This window comes from Pelmatolapia mariae, linkage group LG5 (assembly GCF_036321145.2).
Source record: "Pelmatolapia mariae isolate MD_Pm_ZW linkage group LG5, Pm_UMD_F_2, whole genome shotgun sequence".
NCBI classification, from domain to species: domain Eukaryota; kingdom Metazoa; phylum Chordata; class Actinopteri; order Cichliformes; family Cichlidae; genus Pelmatolapia; species Pelmatolapia mariae.
The window spans coordinates 10,396,483-10,420,693 of NC_086231.1; the positions used below are offsets into that span (position 1 = coordinate 10,396,483).

Sequence of the window (24,211 nt, forward strand, 5' to 3'; positions counted from 1 at the left end):
TTCTGTTTTTGTTGTTGTTTCTTTTTTTTTAAAAGCCCGGCTTCCAACAGATTAAGCCTGTTATAATCTAAATAACCAAACACAAAATATAGTGAAGTAATTACACAAATGATGGTATCAAACAAATAGAGGATATTCTGCTGCTAAATCTCAGAAAAGTAGCAACATTTTAATGACAAAGCAATATAGTGAACTTTTGACAGCATCCACTGCCCCGTTATTATTAATCAGTCATGTAAATAAATAAAAATCAAGCTTAAACTCTTCATCTTCAATGAAATGCTTTAATTTAGTATATGCACATTAGACAATATTTAGACATGTAACATTGAAGTATTGCAGCAAAAGGAAACAGGCATTTTTCCTATATGCTTGTGGCCACTCAAGTGCAATATTATTACTTGAAGTATAATTCTTCTTCATCGCTTTTCTAACCTTATTGACGTTACATTTCTATCAGCTATGATAATATTCTACTCGCCAAAGTAATGAGTCACTGAGATCTGGGAACTATGTGACAATGAAGTCTGTAAATAAGCCCACAAACCTAAGAGGAGGAACTTGGGGTGAATGCATCTTTTATGACGGTAATAATGCTTCACTGCACAGGAAAATTATGCGTACAACAACATCAAATACAGTAGGCGATGGGTGTTTACAACAGAGACTTCTTACTTTCAGTACTGTCACAATGTTGTCAAATCTCAGCATCTTTACGTTGTGAGCAAATGTTATCATAGCTCAAAGAAATAATTGTCAAATCTACTTATATAGATCACCACAGGAAGAAAACAATGTGTAAACTGCCTCTTATTTCAAAACATCAGTAGAGTTGCAGTCCTTTATAAAAAATGAAATAGGTTTAGTACAGTAGGACTTCTAAATAGTAATACATTATGTTCATTCTTGAGTATTAACATTCAGTGCATGGATAATACCTGCAGGCCAATACTGTAAGCAAATGAAATGCCAAGGTTGATATGTGATATGAAACTTTTATTGCAGAAATTACATTTATGCTCTGTTTAAATAAGTTAAGTGCCATAGTAGCCAAATGCAATACTCCTGGTTTGATTCCAGCCATGTTTGCTGTCTATTCCCTCTCCAGTCGAGGCAAAAAATAACCCTAATAACGGCTGAATGAACAATCCCTACAGTTACTGTGAGTTTTGTGCCTTCAGCAGCGTTGAATTTCACATGAATTAAAATATACATTTCTGATGTGACATTTAGATTTACATTTAGATGACAGCATCCAAGGACAGTTTACATCATTTTACTTTATCTTTTTCCTGAATGATTCCGGCTGACAGCGGGATGTTTAAAACGTTTTTTGAATCTCACTTGTGAGGAGCAGAAGAAACGAGAGAATAAACCTCGATGTGCCTCAGGGAAATACAAAACATGAACTTCATGCTTCTGCGATAAAGGGATAAGATGAGAATCCACGTGTGGTGGAAAAGCTAAGTAGAATAGAGGTGGAGAAAAATGATATACCATAACCTTAACCATCGCTAGACTTATTGAAAATCAACAAAACTCAGTTCGTAGTTGGATACTTGTGTGGCCTCCACCTACTGTGCCTGCACACCGTGAAAAATGTGCATTGTAAAATACGTACCTCTTGATTTAGGTTCCTCTATGATCGAAAGCCCGTGTTTACAAGTCTGCCAACGCGTCTTCAACTTTAAGACGTCTTAAAGGAAAACCTTTCAAATACTTCATACAGTACCACCGAACACTTCTCATACTGTTGGGTGCTCACAAGTTTAAAAATATGTATTGACTCTAAGGACACTGCATTACATATACTTTGTTATCCCTTTGTATTTTTTTTTAATTACTTTAAAAAAAGAGTTTTATATATTTTTTTGGTTAAACACAGATTCTGTAAATCAACTAATCTCAAGACATGATAACCACAGAAAAATTGTGAGGTTTCTATACATAAGGAATGACAGGTTGTTTAGGACATCTTCATATCCTGATTATAAAATATTATGGACAAAATGTTTGACTAAAATTCCAAATATTTACAAAACATTAGCAAAACAGAAGGAAAACAAGAAAAATTCTCCATGACTTAAAGTCCTGGGTGATATCACTGGTAATATACATCATCACGACCATCTGTTAATTGTATTGTAACTGTATTAGAACATATTTAGTCAGAATCTTCTTCTGTTTCCGAAATTAATGGTCCTGTAAACATGAGCATTTGTATTTGTACACAGCTGACAGCAGTTTAGATGGCTGCAGCGCTTTCATTTCATCATTCGTTTGAGTGTAACTTTGAATATTTGAATGGGGCTTCCAACTGATGTGAGCCGAGTATTCACAAACCAGGGTGCACATTTGTTTAATTATGCTGATAGATGCCAGTGACTAATGAAACACATATCTGGCATTTATAATATTGCGGGAAGATAACGCGCTGCTCTGGCACTGAAAAGTTTCATTTGATCAAATAAAACTGTAATAATCAGATCATTTTGCAGTGTGATTATAGATTCTGTAATGTAGAGTATCACCATCTGTGACTCTCATCAGGTAGTTTTCCAAATCACGTTTTTTCTTTTTTCTTTTTTTAAACACTGTACTAAGATGACTCTCCTTAATATAGGCAAAGTATGCTTTAAGAACCAAGAGTAATTTTTGCAACACCTGCAAAAAAATAAGAAAAATGACATTCTTTTTTTTTTCCCAGAGAGCACCAATTCAGCTTTGAGACACAATGCAAGGTATCGTACATTCACATTGTATGGGATGAGAAAAAAGCTGGCAAAGCTTATAAAGTGATGCTAATGTGCTTTGTGATGCGATGGTAGTCCCCAGCTTTCAGCTCTAAACAGATGGGATCTCTCCCACAGGATCAGATAAAAGACGTCCATTTCTAACTCTGCAGAGCATGGCAGATTCCACAAAGGCTGCCTCTCAAAGGCGTCGTGTCCATGGGTGCTCACACAGAAATCCTTTGCACCGAGTAGATGTGGCACGGCACACGTAGCAATGATGAGGTTAAATTGTGGCGTATCAATCTTAACTAAGGCAGGGAGCTGTTCAAAACAATCCCACAGCACACACCTAATCTGTAGTGGCCTGTGCCTCTGCTGCAAAGATCATGATGTGCCATCCTGAACATTCAAAGGATCCTATGGGCTGACTTATAAGCACCATTAACTCATTAGCGTGCTTATTTCACAGGTTTGAACATAACATGCCATGCTCTGGGACAGAGGCACCACCTTTTCATCATATACTCAAATGTACAGAATTTATGGAGTAGGTGATTCAAGCCTAAGCTATGGAGAATTCTATGAGTACACATAAGTTTGCCACATCACACTGTCAGTGGGAGCTGCCATACCATAAGAATATTCTCTAAACCCTCCACACTTGTTCTAGTACCTGCTGCTGCTCCCTCCTTCAGTCTGCGAAAACCTTTTCCTCCAGAGATAACTGCAGCAGAAATCACCCTGTCCCTGCGGCCCCCATCCCTTTCACAAGTGCGTCCCCGGACCCACATTTCTGGGTCATCGCTGAGCTCATAGATAGATCCGTCTTCCACGCTGTGCTCTAAAGACTCCAGCGAGGAGTCCGACGCCTCGTCGCCCAGCGCCGTTAACGGCCGTCCGGGCAGTCCTGACGTGGAGCGCAGCTTATACTGCAGCAGAACGCCACGCCCTTTGCCTCTCCCCTCTCCCTGGTAGGAGCTGGATGGTTGCAGGGATTCCTGAGAGGAGTTGTCACTGCGATCCTCACCTCCACATGCAGAGTCTGGGCTATCCCCAACAGAATCCCTCTTTAGAAGTTCAGGAGACAGAGAGCTTGTGGTGGCCGCCAAAAAGTCCACAGGCCCACAGTGGGCATTTAGTGAGATCATTCCCTTTCCTGAAGAAGGCAGAAGACAAAATATTCAAATGGCATTCTGCTATAAACAGGGCCGGGGTCAAGACGTCATGAGTCGCATCTATTAAATGTGAGAATAATGCAAGTTCCAATTTCAAATGTATGAACTTTAAATGATTTGAACCCAGCCTTGGATCATATGTCATCAGCTGTTAACTGTGTCTATTTATCATAATCCTACCAATATAGCAGCAATAACGGCAGCTATAGTTTGTGGCATATTTACATATTATTTAATAAACTAGCCTGGAATAAGATGGTCATGAAGTAAGGGTACTGCAAGTGGGAAGCTAATGACCTCATTTCCTTGGCATTATAAACAAAACACAGCCAAGCAGTTTTTAAATTATCCTTCGAAAACATATATACACACAATGATTTGTGTCTTGTCAGCCTAGTTATATTTGCACTGATTCCCACGGTAACAAGAAGAATGTGAAGTGCGACCTCAATAATGGGCAGTGCAGAGTAATTTTCTTTCGAAAAAAAGAACAACTCTTCCATTTTCTTTTGACCTCTTAAGAGGCTGTTCAATCAGAGTCAGACACCCCCTTCTGATCCATACCTGTTATTTTGGGGATGCCCTCCAGTTTGGAAACTGGAAGAGTGATAATTAAGCCTTGAGCTGTGCCCACCCATAACAGCCCCTGGCAAATTAGAAGACTTGTGACTCGCATGCTCTTCTGACCTGCAATATAGAAAACATTGACAGAAAATTGAGTTTTCTTCACCACGTATTGTTATAGAATAACATAGTTCAAAACTCCAGCATGTTATTGGAGATTGTGGAATAAAAATAGACTCCCTGCTGATAAAAAGATACAACCAGACTGGATGGTCTATCTTTTAGAGAATGAATTATGGGCTTTCATTTATTTTAATAATACCAGAACAGTTCAGTCCTAGTATGTCCAAATAAATAAATAAATAAATAGAAATACTTTCATTGTTGATTCCCGGTGCTAGCTTTAGGTAAGGTTTAAGCTCTGTGATCAGTCTGTATTTGCCAAGCTTAACACATGCACAGCACAGCCACCTAGGGCTCTGGGTTACATAAGATTATGAAAAGTTGGATCCATGTTCTTGTTACTGACCCAGTTGAAAGAAAACTCATAGAAGCACAACAGAAGAAACGAGACTGTGAACTCAATATTAAACATTTTTGTCTGCGAACTGAGTGCTTCAGAAATGTGGAGCTACAACGTTTTCACCTGCTTCACAGTCACTGCACCTTCTATACTAAAACAAACCCAACTTCAACACGAACATGGGTCTGATTTTTAAAAAGTACTGATGGTGTGCAGCAGGCCAAATCTAACTGGTAATAAGTAAAATCCAACTAAGCTCCTTTAATGTTATTCTTTTGGATTCCTTTTTATCTTGAACGGAGCCATGAAAGTCACTTTGGCATTGAAAACAAAACCCAAATAAAAAAGGAAAACAACAGCATTAAAACATCTGAAAATATGAGTGTGTATACTACATGCTGTAGGCCACAAGTTTGTGTATTATCTGCTGTGCAGGTATGTGTCAGGTGTGTCTCCCCAAAACAATGCTGCACAAAACTGATACTGTGATATGAAGGCTATTAAACGAGCTCATTTCAGTTCATATTGGGTTGGTGTTTTTTACTCTGTGACAGTTTTGTTGAGACACAGCCACCTTCTGTTTTATTTTATTTTGGGAAGAGCAATATGTTGTCTTATTTGTAGCTTGAACCTCTGCTGTTTTTTACTGGCCATTCTTATTAAAAATATCATTTTCAGCTGCTTCATAATTATACTAGCTGATTTATTTTTAAAATTGTGGGCTGTAATTTTCATATTATTATTCAAAATATATTTATTTTGCAATTTCTGGGAAGATTTAGAGTGCAAGCGAAGCAGAAGGCATGGAAGAAATGTTTTGCTGACTGTAGTGGAGGGAGTTCCAACTCTCCTGATAACACACATGCACGCACACACACATCTACAAAAGTTTTGATTTTTTTGTCTTGTTATTTATCTTAACCAGGGCCATCACTGTGCACGTGGACAGGCAGAATTAGCTTTAATTCTTTACCTACTTATTTATTCTCGTCTGTAGTTGATAACACCAGATGTGATGCACTGCAGCAAGTTGTTATTCATTCTGCTACAATTCAGGCATATTTTCTTTTCCTTTAGAGTGTGTTAATAATCCTTTGGATAAAGTTAACTTTGAAATTCTGTTATAGAGCATGATGCAATATTCAACATATATTTTGTACTGTTAGGTTTCCCACTGCAGAGCTGTTTGTAGCACTGCATTAGTGCCTTGGAAAGGATAATTGCACCCTCTTATTGTACATGCACATTCTTTGTTTCCAGTTAACAAAGGACTAAAAAAGCATTGTTGCTGTGGATTTATTTTTGCATTCCTTATGTGGTCCCTCAGCTTTTGGCTCCCACTGTGGCCTAGTTATCTATAGAACCATTTACCATAATATCCATGGCAATGATAATTGAATTACACCAACAGTCATTTGAATACAACCAAGAGAATGCTCATTTACATGTGTAGCTGTATTTACACGCGGTTGTGTGTCATGCTCAGATTATGACGATTTGCATGAGTAGCTCAACACTGTTATTAATTAATTAATTTCACTGTGCAGAGATGAATCCTGCCAAGTAAGAAGTTGATGCAGTGTGTACAAGAGGAAGCGCAGTGAGCAAACAGAGCGCAGAGGCCTTTGGATGGAGACGTTAGAGGGTCACAGCAGTTAGTTAGACGTCGGGGGAAATGGCTTTTATCTCAAAACTGTTTATTTGAGCTGTTTGTCTGTTTGTGCTTTGGTTAGAGGGCTTAAGTGAGAGAATGATGCTCATGAACACCCACTCACGGGCTACCATGAAATCTCAAGTTAAGTCGGAAGATGTGGGCACCAGCCATTGTCTTTAGAACAGTGATACAGAGGGATAATGGCAAAGATTAAGGAGGTATAGCTTAACCTCGAGCAATATTGCACCTCCAATTTTTACAGCAATGTACACACTCCGAAATGTAGTGGGTTTATCGTGGGAGCTTAAAAAGAAGATGTCTCCAAAAGATAAATGTTTCCCTACGATATGTCACTGAGGAGTTTATTTTGGGATATTTTTTTTTCACCCTAAGGATAGAACTATTAAAGGCATTAGTAGAGAAGAGATCAGCAGTTTTCTCTGCCTCAGAAACTTCTCTGTTGTTTACTGCAACTGGAATTCCCAGTTGAGTATAAATCACATTAAGGGGAGAGGATTAGGGGGTATATCATTACTGCATGTCCTAGCATAAGTCAAGGAGAAACCTAAGGGAGCAGAGACCCAGTGATGGAAAGCAACTATCAGTAATTCATGTGCAGTATCTTTGGTTGTAGAGTGTCGAGGGATCCGCTTTTCTCTTGTGAGCTCAACAAATCACAACTTAAGTCAAAGATCCTCTTCCTTTTGTGGACCCAGAAGACATGAGCCGCGCAACTCTTTTTCTTTTCACCCTGTAACTTCCCCCAGGGCCAAGCCTTGAGGCTGTGACCCTCCCACAAATCTACTGCATATTTCAAGGGGGAGCACCAGCGCTGGGTGAAAATGACCTCTGGGTCACAGTTTTCTCCAGATACTATGGCCATAGGAGCCTGTTCTCCTTAAAGTCTCCTCGTGAACGGGAAAAAAAAAAAAGGAACTTTGATCTAAAGGAGAAAAGTTCTGTGCTTGAAACATATGCCTGTTGGTATTCTTTCTTTACACAACTCACAAGAGAAAAGCTTTTTATTCCTGATATGATGGAGTGCTTCCACGGCTTTGAGTAATGCTCTAAATACATCAATCACACTCTGGTGTGACTCAATAAAAGGACCAAATTTTTTGAATCCAGATGCATTTATACCTCTCCCTTAAGCTTAAAGCGATCTTCAATATTGTGAATTCATGTTACAAATAGGCTAATAGGTGCACAAGCCACCGCCTGAAAATGTTTGAGCGAAGTTGACATTGAGTCAAACTATCATTATCACATTAGACACTTTTAGGTATGCTCTAATTTGTTTACCATAGTTCTTGCTTAAAAAAGGGAAAAACACCCACAGTTGCAGATAAATATTTCATCCATCATGAAGGAAGGTGCACAGGAAGCAATGGGTTCTCTGTGGCATCCTAAACACACTGCAGTGAGAAGCAAAATGGGGGTGAGAGGATTTTAAAGCAGAGTGGAAAAGATGAAAAAGGGAGCGTAAGGGGAAAAGTGGGACAAAAAGAAAGTAAAATATTAACTCAAAAAGAGGATAGAGGGGAGGTGCATGTAGAGAAGAAGAGGTAAAATGGCACAATTTTAAACAAGCATGGATTTGAAGAAAGGCAAGAATATTTTCAAAGTAATCCTATGTATAAAATCTTTAAGGCTGCCATTTTACTACTACTTAGTGACATTAATCTTTTTTTTATTAATCCCTGTCATTCACCGAGAGACTCTATTATGGCTTTCCAGAGGCCCGAGATGGATACTTATCAGGTCAGTCTTGTGAGTGCAAGACCCAAGGGAGAAGAATATTTCTCTGCATTCTGGAGGAAAGCATCATGTCGTGCAAAAAAAGACAAAAACCAAAAAATTAAATAGGTGTGTACCAGTGTTCTGGAGCGTTGAGCGTGTTGAGATGTTGATTTCCTGCAGAAGTTCCAACGTTTCAGTATGAAAGAGACGAATGGAGGAACCTTCTGAGAATGCCATCCACACCCCTCCGCCAGCACACGCCATGTGTGCAACACTGACCAGCGGGTCTGGATGAACTTCAAACTTCTGTAAAACAAACAGTTATTTCTGTTAGAACAACATGTGAAGAAAATGCAATCACCCATTTCATCAAATATACAAAACATTTAGAAAACTGAAAGGTTAGCTCTCTCCTGATTCTCGTTCTGGTCTTTCAAACAACAGACATGACTTTTTCTCCACATAATGCGTGGACATCCAACATTGAGGCCTCGGTACAATATTTGCAAGATTTTCAGCATCAACTATAAAAATCCAGCTAAAATACAAAGTGAAACAGAGAAAAAAATGACAACATTTTCAGTTAGCGTTCGAATTATTGTGGCATTCAATTCGAATTTCAAAGAGTGTAGTGTTCATTTTTTCAAAAAATATCTAAGATAACTGTCGTGGTTATATTACAACTCGATGAGGTCGAAGTAGAAGTCCCCTGAATAATACATTTAGTGTTGCTCTATAAATAAAGTCTAACTGTCCCTCCTAATTTTGTAATTTAAAGAGTCACTGACACACGGGGCATGTTTTTGCATCATTCCCTTGGCTTCTATCATTTTAAGAGCACAATGGAAAAAGAGTTTTGGGCACAGTCTTAATGAGTAGCTTGAAATAAATGCAATGAGCCTTATCATGGCAACACATACAGCCCCTGCGGTCTAAGGCGTGACAAGGGCTGGTTTGGGCATCATCTTGAAACTCATATCACTGTCAATGCACAAGTTGCATGAAGCTGGGCAATTAGTCAGTGAGAGTGACTCAGTATGGATGAGAATGCACCACCCACCCCAACCCAAGTGCACCGGCAGACAGGGATTACCACCTGTTTGTGTGCCCTTGCCAGTGGGTCCTCCTTTGTTTGAAATTAGGGAAAAGGAGAGAAGCCTTTGATGTGTTTTCCCTTTTAATTGACTCCTCAGCAGTGGGTGCCTGTTCCACTAGGGAAACAATATGCAGTGCATCTCTACGTTTTTCAAGTGCAGCCATCGAAAAATTAGATATCCATAATAACAAGGAAAATTTCACCTTCAATAAGCCATTGCAATTCAAATATGTTGACACGTTTGGAGAGAAAAATTCTGTTGCACTGCATGTGATGTATAAGTAATGCATTCCTCAATATCGAGCAAGGTGGCTCTAAAACGGACTTCCAGCTCATCAATGGGTAACATACTGCGGTTAGACGGCATCTTCCCTGTCATATGTGTGAAACCAACTGGATGGGATCCTGGAAAAACGAAACCAACACATCAGGCCCATCTGACGGGGCTACAAGGATTCTCAAAAAGTGCCTAAGAATATTTAAAATATTGATTTAATGTGTGTAATAAAATTTATAAAAGCATCGATTCACATTTCAGCCCGCACTGCAAAATCCATTCCATATTTCATCACACGTATACTGTAGATAAAACACAGTGAATGCCCATTGTGTTGTGTCAAATACGAGGTGAGTAAAAGCCACAACTGTTGGCCCCAACCAACAACGTGGTATTAGTCTCCTGAATCCAACACTGCTTACAGAGATGAGGTAGTCAGTGAAGCTTGACAGTAGTAATGTGCCCTTTCCACTCAGCTCGGCAGTGTCACACTAACAGCAACATCTCTCCTATATTCCTCCCACCAGCAGTGGGAAATAACAGCAGAGCTAAAGCCACAAACACTACAGCTGGTCTGAACAGCTCATTAGTCCTTCATTACACAGGGTGACAAGGTGTCTTTGTCCTTTTCTGAGTGCAAAGTCCACATCTTCACTCTAAGGGCGAAGGAGCTGAGTGAACGTGTGAGTGATAGGCGAAAGCAGGAAGAGTAAGAAATAGTAATGGGAAGAGGAAAGAACAAGGCCTGCCAGTCAGTATTGATCAAAGCCTGTATGCCCACGTATGTCCTACTTTGTTAAGGTCTGGTTATATGGGAGTGACTCAAACCTCCGCAGACTGTTGGAGTTCGTGGAGCACTGTAATGATACTGAGACTGGATCTTGAGTGCCTGAAATAACGAAGCCAAGCTTGGCAGTTTTCGAGCAAAATGAAATTTGTGTATGAAACAAAACAAACAAACCGAGCTCTGTTTTACTATCATATTCAGATCCCCTACTGCGTGACAATCTACTAAATAAAAAATCCCTTGATTGGTTGAAATTTTATTCATTTTCTAATCAATGAAGGTGTTTCAGAGTCCCGTCGTATTCAGCAGTTCCTGCTGCTACCAAACCCTTTCCTCTGGCGTGATGTGAATTCAAACAGGGTTGTAATTTTAGTAATTTTATTGTTTTTGTTTGAGTGAAACAGTTTAATAACAAATAAAAACACTGTTCCCGACACACACCTTTGTCTATGTGTGTGTGTGTTTGGTGTAAATAGGGTTGGCCGGTGTGAACATGCCTCACAGCGTGACTGTAGCAATTGTATGTGAAGAGACATGGTGGGTGTGGGGGTGGGGGAAAGAGTTGGTGGCAATCCTTTTTAGGTCAAGAGGGGGTATTTTTTTGTTGCAGTGCCAACTGAATGACATCTAGGTCGAGCTCTGTTAGTCTTAGACTGAATACAAGAAAACAAAAAGCTGAGAATAACACAAAAGCACAGTTCTTAAAGCTATATTTATTTTCATGGCCAGCAGGAGCGACTGCAAGGTCGACTTCATTAGAAAACGCTCCAATTTCTGACTTAAAATAATACATCAATATTTTTTTTCCTGATGAGCATGTGGTCTCAATCATTACTTTTACATCTTGATTGACAAGTCACTTCCTAACCACGTAGCCCTTGCTGTCACGACCATTTCCAAAAAGTTGTAAAGTGAGGGCTTGCTGTGTGGTAGTTGATCACTCTTACTGAAAAGAAACAGCCTGATGGAGATGGATAACTCTCTAAAGCAGCACCTTTAGTCTTGCCACACTTTATCAACTCCACCAGTCTGAAGCTAGAAGATCTTAAACTGCATAAAATATAGGAAAACCACAGAAACAGTCAGCACATTATTATAACCCTTTGAAAGCTGCATATGTAAACATTTAAGCATGTAAATGTTAGCGATAATCCAAATAGCGCATAGTTAGCTCTGCAACCTCTGTGAACATATTTTTGTAAATGAACACAAATATGAATTCACTTCTAAACCTTACAGAACTTCACAACCAACAAGTGAAGTCACGAGGGGTGTACACATTTCAAATTCAGTCTATGCATAAAACAGATGTGTGCCAAATTAGAGGTGTGATTAGTGGGAACTAATGCTGATCTTGGCAAGGATTGGCTCTCTGCTTCTGTCTGAAAAACCATTTTAGCACCACTAACAACTCAGACGGCAACGGGAGTTCTGAGTAAAGCATTTTGATTAATATTGGCTAGACTACCATGAAATTTTGCACCGACCTAGATGGTTCCAAGAGGTTGAATCACAAATAACGATTAAATAGTGATCCATTTTCATAAACAGGGAAAATCTGTTGAGGTTGGGTCATAAACTGTACTTTGTTTTTAGAGCTGAACAAGATAAACGGTGTACTATCTGAGCATTAAGATGTTGTCATTGTCATGCTAGTATTCGCATTTTGGTTAAAATAACACTCCTCTTCTGTTTTCAGCTACAGACACAGCAGTGAAAAGTGCCATTTGGAGTCTCTTTGAACTACATAAAATATATTTGTGTGATAAAACTGATAGTGGCTTCTAAATTTCTAAATGTGTTCTTTCTTCTATTTTTGCTTTCCTCTTTCCTTACAAACATGGTATTTTTAAGCATTTGTCAGCACTATAATTTTCACGTACTCCACTGGGCTAGAGTGAATATAATTAAATAATACAAAGCTGAGAGTCCATACAATTTTGCAAGTGTTATGACAATCCTTTGGGGATCTGTTGAAGGCAATTTCAACACCATAGGAAGTATTTTCTTGTTTACCCAAACAGACTAAAAATGATATATTTAAATAACACTGTGCAGCCAAGGCCTTGATTGTGAACATTTAAAAAGACTCTCACGACGAGCAGCAGGGTGCATCAAATGAAATGGGGCACGTGTCCAGCAGAGTCACAGATAAATGATTCAGAAGTACAAATCTCACAAAGTGGTGAACATCCATGTGGGAAAACAATGAAGTGAAGTAGAATTGAGTCCATGACCCTTGAGCCTTGAACCAAGTCATATCTCTTCCTGCAGGTGCCAAATACTGCTTGTCTAGATCCTGGATATGCACCACAGCCCCTGTGAAGTCAGCCCTCTTGAGTCCATATTAGTGAGGAAGACAAGGTTAGCAAAGTAGTAACCAGAGCTGACCTGCTAAGCTCTGTGGGAGATACTGTGAACCAGAACTGCGTGGTCATTCAGCTGATTAAGCTTGTGTCTCTGGAGAAGTAGACTAGGGGAAAAAAGGTGAAGGAATAAAAGGAGACACTAGCTCGACTCAGTCCTGTTTATGCGGATTTTGAAGCATGCTGAAAAAGCAGCTATTTTTGATTTGAATATCCAGATCTGTCACATGATTTTTCTGAAAAAACCAAAAACAACACCTATAAAATGTATCTTATATAATTCTGATTTTTGAGGAAGATGTTTTTTCCTCTACCTTTTGGGCAAGTACATCTGCAGTTTTTATGATAGGCATAGGGAGAACAAAAACATCAGTAATTGCAAATTGAAAAAGTGATGAAATGAAGGTGATACATTTTCTACCGCTTTCTTTTTTCCCCCCCGAAAATGTGACTCATTTACAATGAAAATGAAAAACACTTTTATATGAAATGAAATGAAGTGAGTTCTCTTAATTGGTAGTGTTTTTGTTTGTTAGTTGTTTTTTTTTATTAAATTCAGCAAATTAATTTTATATGTCATAAACTTTTATTTACCCAGGAAAGGTTGACTTGGTACACATGCTCATTTAAGCTAACACCCTGTCCATTTATACAGCCACGCAGACTTACATCTGGGAGCTATAATTAAACAGTAATGGTTTGCAGTTTTGCATCGGAATACCATATTAACATTACCCAGAAGAGTTTGTTTTATGTCAGTCATTATTGTGTACCTCAGCTGGAGAAGTCACCCTGCTCTACACCGCTAATGACGCGCTGTACAGAAGAACACCTTGGAGAATGACTACACGAAAAATGGAAACAATGACAAAGGCAACACCCGGGATAATTTTCTGGAGAGAATGGTACACATTCTGTGCCGCAACTTTGAGTGGCACAGAAAAATAAGACGTTTTTCTGAGCAAGAACTCCAACAAACACTGTATGACTCTACAAGGGGTCTGTGTCTCTGTCTATGCAGCAGCTCCAGGCAGTAAATCTTGATTACATCACAGATTAGAATGCTGGCTCTCTAGGATGGCTGCATAAATCTTCCCAGAAAATGAAAGGAGTGTAAGTTTGCATTTCTTCAAATGTTGCAAAAAACAAAAATAGAACAAAACCACTGTAATGTGGATTTTCACTGAACTCATTTATTTGCTCGCGTAACCTTTTGGTAAAAGTCAAAGATAATCTCTTTGAAGTTTATTTCTTAACCTGTTTTTAAACAGCTTCCACATTTCTTAATATGATAGGTAATCGTAATGAGATGCTAAATCTAGATGCAGTTGAAAATATAACATTAACTAATATTTCTTAGAACAAAATATTAGCAGCAAACATAAACGCATGTTCTAACAACTGAATTTTAGCATGCAATAATTTCTCTTCTGTCATTGGCCATGTGGAAATGAGATTTCACACAGACAGGGAGTGACAACAGCTATCAGCTGCTATCAGCTCATCAGCTACTTGCTAACTATATCTGACTTGTTTCAACCAAATACATTTCTCTTTGTTCTATGGGCTTTTTCATAATGCAGATTTACTATCAGCTGTGGAAATTCAACATTATTCAAATACCAACACTAAGTTTTGTGTTTTGCTCTGTTTTATTTAGTTTGAAGCAATGTAGAAAAATCACTGGCTGTTTACATTTTTAGCAGCTGTATACACTGCCAAATTGTATGTCCAGAGACACTTTCTTTATTTACCTGTGTGTTGAAGCTAGATATTTCCATGACTGTGACAGAGTTCCCGCAGCTCGCCCACACTGAGTCGTCTAACACCAGCAGTGTCCGAACTGGCTCTGTACCCAGGCTTACACATCTATGGGATTTAGGGTCCCAAAGATCATCTGAGGAACAAAAACAGTAACAAAATGAGAAAAAAAAAAACCCAAACAAACACCACAATGCTCAAAACTACAACCAACATGTGAGAAACCCCTTAAAATCAGAAAAGGCTATTATCACAGCTAGCCTACAGTTATATTAATAAAGTCTGAACACATGCCCCACTTCTGTTGGAGCCCTTTCACACTGAGTAAGGCAATTAAAGTCAATTCTTCCCACTTGTACCACAGCAAGTTAGCCTGGTGTTTATTCCCAAAAAAAATAAAAAAATAAATATAAATAGAGCTCTTTAACACTGTTGAGCAATTACGAAAGCTTCAGCAGAGAGGGTTCATGGAAGAGATTTGCTTTGTTTTTTTCATTCTAATATACAGCTATGTGAGAGAACTACAGGTTGACTGAAGATTGTGGACTTCCATTTGAAATGCCACACACTGTGTCTCACCACACACTGCGTCTCGCCACACACTGTGTAACGCCACACTGTGTAGAACAATGCTTACACCCTTGCCACCCATATCCCAACGAGCCTGGTGTACACTTTAATGCATTTCCCAACATCTTTATCACCAGGTCTTTTGTCAATTAAAAAATAAAACAAAACAAAAAAACTGAAATTTTGGCTCTCGACACCTCATCCTCGTTCTTTGGTTCATCAGTGTGAAAATGAAGCAGACCTTTTTGTTTTGAGTTTTAATCACGGGGCACACACTGTGGCTACCACAGAAGCACGTAAGCAAGTAAATTACACGAGAATTTCCTTTGCTATGCGTTAATGAAGCAAAATTAGAGAAGAGTGCATCCAACCATTTAATTAACATTTTGAATTGTTTATTTCTGCCTTTCAGTGCAGACTAGCTTTACAATGCCTTCTGACTTCCACAGGTTAATTGTTTGGCATGTTATAAAGGTCATTTTTTTCACCTTTTCAAAATTCAATCTTGTAAATGTCCCTCTGGCCACTATCGCGAAGCAATGCCACGCCGTTACTTCTCTCTCTTTAACATACGGGCCAATCTTGTTGCAGTAAACCAACTTTCCCTCCCACGTTTTGTGTAATATTATCGTCGCAAAAGTACATGATATTCAATATGCACTTCACAGTGAGATAAGCAGAAGCATGCTATTTATTGTCAACAGTTTATTAAATGTATTGACAAAGGTTTCAGCTGAAGCCTTGGTATATCCTGAATGCTGTAGACTCGTTTTCAGACAGCAACATGCTAGTCAAGGGCATAAATCTCTAACAGATGTGCCGAACCCACAAACATTCCTGGGCAACCTCCAGAGCTCTTCTCCTGTCCTCTTTTTTTAAATTTTTTTTTTTTATGCAAAGCATGAATAGTAATATTTAATCGGTATGCAGCAGCTTGGTGTAATTAATCATCCTTTCTGCTTGGGAGGAGAGAGGAGCACAAGAGGCAAGCAGGCAAGCCTGTTGACATACTGTGGCCAGGTAAAAGGAATCTGGTGATAGAGCTATTGTGCTCCTGCTGGCTGTGAAGACTGCAAAGCACTGCTGAGATGGTGTTAAGCCCCCTTGGCCTTTGCAATGCCTGACTAAACATGGCATGCCATCTACCACATGGTGTAGTGTTATTTTCATACTTTCAGCAGGTGTGAAAATCACTGGGAAAGGGAAGTGTAGCGTACTGAGAAAAGTGATTCTATGGCAATAATTTCAAATGTAGTCCATATACATCCAAATATATATATATATATATATATATATATATATATACACACACACACACATATACACATATGTGTACACACATATGGACTAGATTTGAAATTATTTTTATTTTTAGATTATTTTATCTAAACACACACACACACACACACACAACATTTGCAGACCAAATTAATGAAAAATTTGAATACAATAGATGTTTTATAAATACCTAATGAGAGAAAACAGTAAACCCATTTGTACTAATTATTTCACTGCTGGGAAAAATATTATTGTTGATTAACGATCCCCATTAGAAATCAACTATAAAATACTTTTTAGCCCATTTTGGTGTCACATCTCATTAGGAGTTGACATCAGTGCCATGCAGGTGCCTATCTGTAGAGGCACAAAAAGACCTGAAATATGGGATGACCTCACATGAGTAAATAACCAACAAAGTAATCTAAATTTAATTTGTTGTTAAAAACAATGCTTTCTGCCTGTGTAATTGGGTCTGTTTTGCACTGGAGGAAAAACAACACACATTGATTTCATAAAGGAGAAAGCCTCATTTGCCATCTCTACAGGAGATACATGTTTTAAAAAAAGAAAAAACAGCATTTTTGGCATTTATTTAATATAAATATGCATTTATTTTCTGATGTCTTTATCATTTTATACCCATTACAAAAGGCAAACTACACCCAGTGTCAATGATACATCCTTAACTTCCTTAACTAGCACACAGACACACACACACACACACACACACACACACACACACACACACACACGCACACAGACAGATAGCCACCCCTGACAGACACTAAACTATAGCCAATCAGTCTATGGAGCAAAGCAGCTTCAGGAGCACCTTACCACTGTTATTTCTTCCATAAACCATCATGGTCCCGTTCCGCAGTCCTGCAAACAGGAAGCGGGAGGAGTGCTTCAGGCAGAGCACAGGGCACCCCTCTGGGTTATGGAGGGTCAGTAAGCATTGTGCTGCAGTGTCCACACTGCCATAGACCAGCACTCTGTAAGAACAACAGCGGCACATACCAACATGATAAATGAGCATCATTTGAAATGACAGAGTGCCTCGTTTTCATGCAGTTTGATTTAAGAGTGCACAGAGCATTGAGTATGTGGGACTACTCCGTCTTTCTTGTGTTTGAAATGCCATCTGAACTTTGCTGCATCTTATTGTCTTCTTCAGAATGACAAATGCACATCACATTTGTTTCTTTCTGACTGAGAAAAAATGTTAAGTCACATTGGAGCTGACAAGCTGTGCTAAAATGCTGAAATTGTGTTTTTTTTTTAAATTTATTAGTTGTTATTATTTTATTATATCTTTTTTTCCCCTTGCCCCTGAATAGACACTTACACTGAAAAGGAATATGTCAGCATAAACAAACTGCTGACATACGTTAATAAAAATAACTAAATTTATAAACATAGGAGTATTCTCTGTCTAAAACAACAACAACAATTTATGCACTGTAACTGTGACAGGGGACTGAGATTAAACCTATCCCCTATCTCACACAGTGAGGATCAGAAGGTTTATTATTTGAAAATGAAACAGTGATCTTAGCTAAATCGATGCTGTGTTGAGGTTTCATCTCTGATATCTTGCTTTGATGAAATACTGACAAGCAAATCTATACTGCTAGGAATCACAGGGGACCATCGCATAGGATAATACAGCAGATTATTTTAAAACAGAAGATGTCAGGTACACCCAAAGCCATTTCCTCCCTTATCTTTGAATTTGTGCTTTTTCTGTTACACTAAACATAGCTTCAAAAATTGGCCTTTTCTGACATTAAACCTCTCTTATTTTTTGTGTCGCTCACCGGCCATCGTCTAATCCAACACAAATATTGGAGCCGATTGCCGAGGGTGTCTTATGAACTCCCGACTCCACTTCGTCAGTCGGGGAAGGTAGCGGGACATATTCTAGACATCGGACTGGAGAATCTACTTGCAGGCTTTTTACAGCCCGTGGCATGGGTCTGTTGAGGGAAAATATCTCTATCTGTCCTTGGGAACCTTCTGCTCCACCAGCCACCTGTAGAAAGGAAAAAACCTTGAGTGAAAAAGGTTGAGACCTCATGTTAAGCGGTACCAGTGGACTGAATCATAATGCCACAGATAATAAGCTATTTTGCTGAAAAAAGGATACCAGTAGCAGGGAGCACAACCGGAGCAGTTAGGTCACAATTTCAGTGTATGTTCACTGAAGGCAAGAGGATAGTATCATGATTAAACATTATCTACCTGACAACAATGTAGACCTAAAAAAAACGAACCAATTATCCTATTAAAGCGTTCTCACTCCCTTTTATATTCTTTAGGCTATTAAATACCATTATATAATGGATTCACAATGTCATCGCCAGAACATCAAACAAATCTTAAAACTTGTGCGATCTTTTCATCAGTGAAGAACAGAGGGACTCTCGTAAGTTTTTGAAAGGCTTTGAGTTGTTTAATCATGATGGTTTTTGTTACTTTACAAGATCAAGTGACTGATCTATTGCTGGAGTCAGTTCATTACAAAGAGAAAAGAAAAATCATTTTCAATTAAATGTACTGACATCTGATATTAACAAGTCCAAGGTCACACTAAACATCTGAGACGCTGCTCTCAGTTCTAATATTCAGATATATACAAGGTTACAAACTGAGCTATTGACAGCTCAGTTTCGTGGAGGCCCGATGTGGAGAAAGTTTTCACCAATCAATGACTGTAGATGTCGCCCACTTTGCTTGATGCTCCATAAATTTGTCATGGGTGGTGAAGCATCACCACCCATGACAAATTCCTCAAGGCGATTGACACCCTGAGCTGTAGCTAAAAGTCTGCCTCAATAGAAGCTTAAAATCCTGTGTACCACATTTTTACTGCGCATTTATTGGTCTGTGAGTAAGCCTGTCAAAACCAATGCTGAGAAAACTAAAAGGGCAGGAACCCTCCAACCTATCTCTGATGCAATTCCAATTAAGATGACATTGCTTTCATTCCTAAACAATTAAAGTGTCACTTTGAGTTTTCAATATGATTTCATTACTCCTGTGAGAAGCCAAGGTAGATGTACATACAAAACACAATGCTGTTCTTGGAAAAGAACACACACAGCAGCTTGCTGCGAGACAGCGAGGATTTATTCTCTGTATGAATCACATCGTGCGAATGTGACAGGAGCTAAATATAGTCTTTAGCTCTTCTCCTCCACGCTCACCCTTATTTGCATGCAATCATTTGTTTGATTTGTATCAGTGTGCAGAATCTGGACAGGAGCGATCCTTCGAGCTCTTGAGAAGGAGCCAGAACAAATAATGCTCTGTTGCACAGGGTGAAACGACGATAGGGAGAACTTATCTTGCAGGAAGGAGCCCAAAAATGGCTTCAAAGGACTGTGGAAACAGAGCCAGAGGCCTAGACCCCTTCATCCTGCCTCTTACACAATTTAACATTCACACGTCCACTTGTACCTCCCAAAACCCAAACAGCCTTAGTTTAACCTATCCAGGAAATCTGTGGTGTCCACACAAAGACTTATTTAAAGGGACAGATACATTTGGAGTTGTGCCCTGGAAAGAATCTTTGCCTTGGAGAAAGAAAAACAAACTTTCTCTGCCAGCATTAATGAGATTATTCTGCAAGCCGTGAGGAGGTGTGGGAGAGTGGTTATGATGGCACCCTCTCCTAAATTCTTTTCACCACACAGAATGCAAACCATGGGTCACTACATTGTTCATTTCCTCTGAAGCTGTTATATTTTTAAGTTTCTCATGACTTAAAGTAGCTATGAAAGGTAGCTTGTTGAATAGGTGCGTAAAGAAAACGCACAAAACCAGAATTCATTAGGCCTTTATCTAAAATGAGAAGTAGGAAGTTGGGGAAAGTGGGACAAGGAAGGTGAAGGCAAACAGGGAAACACTGGGGTATCAGTATGATTAGACACAATGTCATTACTCTGATCAAAGCACGCAGAAATCCCCATAGCCCATCTCACTTTAACATGATTAGTGTCATCCCTTATTTGACAAGCCTGCCAGGGAGGTAAAACCAACTGGAGGAGGAACACTCAGCCACTAATTATTCGTCCTGGTTCCTCAGGCCTTCGCTATCTTTTTCTTTATTGGAAACCATCTTTTTGTTACACTTTGTACCATACTGTATGGAACAATCACCGTGATAGAAAAAAGAGGACCAGTGTATTTACTACTCAGGAGCTGCTTGCTCTGTCTGCAAGGTTGGTTTGCGTACTGTGCACTACTGCGTAAGCAGAATGCAAAGGAAATTCACTCCTGAGACTTTAATTCATAACAAAGCAAAATTACCTCCTGAATGGATTTTTGTTATAGAAAACATTCAGCACAAAGGACTCTCAGTCCTTTAGTCTCCACAGAGAGATATTTTGAACTTATGGAAGAGCAATAAGTGTAAAAACAATTTAGAGTAGTTTTGTTTCCAAACAAAATTCTAAATACATCAAGAGATACATTTCCGTTTTTTACCGAGCAATGTTCCATCTGAGTAAACCCCAGCATTTTCTCTTTTGAAGCATACTTATATGATGCTCAAGAGAACTGAATAGGAAACTTGCACAATTTTAACTTTCATTGTTGGTGTGATTTGGACTTTCATTTGCAGTGGCCATTGTACATCATTTATTTATTTTCTTTCAGCAAATTGCATCAGTACATTAGTCATGATTTTCAACTTGGACATTTCACTCATTAAGATCTGACATGTCATTCAAGTGTCCTGGGTTAAAATAGGCAGCATTAACACAGCACGCCCCAGATAGTTGATTCTGTTCAACAGGACGTAGAGTTTTCAGTGGGAGAAACGTTTCGTCACTCATCCAAGTGACTTCTGCAGTCACCTGGATGATTGAGCATGCATCAAGACATTACCATGGCCTGCTTTTCAACTGTGGGAGAACCCAGAAGAAGAACCCAAAACAAGCACAGGAGAAATATGAACAAACCACACTTTTACTGTAAGGCAAAAGAAACTTACATTTTTAGCTTGAGCGTCACCAAAATTGGAATTTAGCCCCTAAATATTTGACTTAGAAATGAAACCTCTGATGCTATGACCTGAAAATGTTTCTAAATAACTGAGAATACGAAATGGCCCGCAAACCTCTGATGGCCACATACAAAATGCAATTAGTTAACTGAAAAAGATTTCAATTCAGACACGGTAAAACTGGAACTTTGAAAGAAAACATTTATACAACGTGGGTCAGCAGTTAGAGGCCTAGGGAAGTTCCTGAAGTTTTAGAAGATCTGCAAATTTAACAAACTACGCCTACAGACGTCTAAGAAGGTCTGCAGATGTCCTTCTCACTCTGATTTGACAGAACAGATGGTTTCTATTTAATCAATACAACTGTTTCTTCTAGTCTAAAACATTTCCATCTACATGTACAAAACCGCATCTCACTGCATCGTTACAAGCATCAAACCAATCTTCTCTGATCTCCATGTCTGAATGCCTAATTCAAATTCAAGATTTAAAAAAAGGTACTCACAAAAACTGTGTGAACCAACTTCAGCTTTTTTAATACATTAATCCCCCATGAAGTGTTTATTTTACCTTATTTTAGGCCACTGTGACAAAACACTTATTAGAACAAGGTCCAAGGCTTTTAAGCAATCTGTGATGGTGCTCTAAAAAAAGTAGAAAGTTGGATCAGCCTGTTCTCCTTTAAACACTGATATCATAAGACCCTAAATGGTAATGGCACCATATCTCCTTTTCCTCATCTGAGTGAGCATCCAGTCTTCTTTAGAATACCAACACAAAAGCAATTAAGCCTGAGACACTGAGCCATAGTCTGTCTCTTGGAGGGCCTGTACTTGATTTAACCACCTTTTAGGTCAGGGAGGATTAACTGATAAATTACCCACCTTCTCCAAAAAGAAGGGAAAAAAAAAATTAAAACTGGAAGATTAATAGCAATAATAGATTGTCTGCATCATTCTAAATTCTCCCCTTCTTTGTAGATTCAGCTAAATTTCCACAAGTCCCGAGACACGATGCGATAGTCAGGCTCTGCAATTTTCCTCGCTCATCATGAAACATTCTGCAGCAGTTACTCCACGGTAGCCTCTTTACAGAATGAATTCACAGTTTTCAGGCGATATTTTACCGAGAAAAATGTTGCATATCCCGCTCTTAGCCTTGAGATAGATTTTTTATTCGCTCTTTAATGAATGAGAGGAAAATTTAGGAAGGACATTTAAATTGTCATGGTAATTGTGTGAAAAGCTTAAATAATCAGTACCAATAAAACAAGCATTCTTCTCCCTTGATTTTAGTCAATGGACATTAAACAGCGTCTGTGTGCTTATATACACTCATGCACAGACAGGTGACAAATTAAAGGAAAGCCAATATTCAAGCGTCAAGGTCACTGTGTGCTGCCAGAACTTTACTGAATGAAACACCTTTCCTGTAAAATCTACTCGCTGTTTTGATGATGATAGCAGTTGAGAGCACTATCTCCAATAGATGGCCAGTTTGCTGGATATGTGGTTTTTAAGGTTATAGCCTAAAGCACTCCAGATGAGATCGCCCCTCTCAGGAACTAAATGTTTCATCACCACCATCAGATCTCTTCACTTTAAGAGTGAAGAGTTTGTTTTTTTACTTTAAATGCCTGTAATGTAATGTCTGCATGCGTGTATAAGGAAGATGTTACTTACCCAGAGGTATCCTTGAGGTAAGGATGTACTTGCTGCAGAGAAGCCCAACAGTGCACAATGAACAGGATTGTGGAGAGCAGCTTCAAGCTTTAAGAGACAAAAATGAATATTGCTTATATAATGTATTTATCATGGCTCCATAATTTAACCTTTTTTTTTATTTTCCTTTTACACTGACAGAACCTTGTTATATACTTTCCCACAAACATTACATATTACATTCATATTACATCATCACCCAATGCAAGTTTTACGCCACAGCTGCCCTAAATCATTTTTTATGTTTCTGGTTAATCCACCAGTATGTGCTAGCTTTTTAATCAAAATTATATTTTTAATGCTAAAACATAATTATTGTTATTGTTATCCATGAATTTTAAAATTCATCAAAAAAAAAAAAGCAGTAAAGCAAATCATTACTGTTTGATTAAAATGCCAAATTACAGTTATTTACTGGCTTTCCCATAAAAAAATAAAAAATAATAATAATAATGGATTGCATTTATATAGCACTTTTCGAGACCCTCAAAGCGCTTTACAATTCCACTATTCATTCACTCTCACATTCACACACTGGTGGAGGCAAGCTACAGTTGTAGCCACAGCTGCCCTGGGGCAGACTGACACAAGCGAGGCTGCAATATCGCGCCATCGGCCCCTCTGGCCATCACCAGTAGGCAGTGGGTGAAGTGTCTTGCCAAGGACACAACGACCGAGACTATCCGAGCCGGGGCTCGAACCGGCAACCTTCCGATCACAAGACGAACTGACAACTCTTGAGCCACGATCGCCCACAAAAAATAAAAATTGTTTTAGTGGTTGAATATCATGCTTGATTAATTTCTGGCTTTCTGGCATCAAAAGTGGTTTTGGAATGGATAAAGCAGACTAATATTATGCTTCTGGAATGGACTGCCCAAAGCCCAGACCTCAACCCTATTAAAAAAAATTGTAGCTTAAAAGCTGGGGCTGTGCCAACAAAGCAAATA

General features: G+C 38.8%; 1 protein-coding gene across 3 annotated transcripts in view; it reads right to left on the reverse strand.

The window, feature by feature from the left end:
- Nucleotides 1–264: 264 nt before the first annotated feature.
- The window catches only part of arhgef10la (Rho guanine nucleotide exchange factor (GEF) 10-like a), a 111,346-nt gene continuing 87,399 nt past the window's right edge, over nucleotides 265–24,211 (reverse strand). For all 3 annotated transcript variants that reach the window (XM_063473623.1, XM_063473624.1, XM_063473625.1), the window contains 7 exons: nucleotides 23,223–23,309; nucleotides 18,350–18,564; nucleotides 17,367–17,524; nucleotides 14,672–14,814; nucleotides 8,526–8,697; nucleotides 4,475–4,597; nucleotides 265–3,891 (listed from right to left, as the gene is read on the reverse strand). In XM_063473623.1, coding sequence (XP_063329693.1) covers nucleotides 3,341–3,891; nucleotides 4,475–4,597; nucleotides 8,526–8,697; nucleotides 14,672–14,814; nucleotides 17,367–17,524; nucleotides 18,350–18,564; nucleotides 23,223–23,309 — 1,449 coding nt within the window. In that variant the 3' untranslated portion in view covers nucleotides 265–3,340. The remainder of the gene's footprint in view (nucleotides 3,892–4,474; nucleotides 4,598–8,525; nucleotides 8,698–14,671; nucleotides 14,815–17,366; nucleotides 17,525–18,349; nucleotides 18,565–23,222; nucleotides 23,310–24,211) is intronic.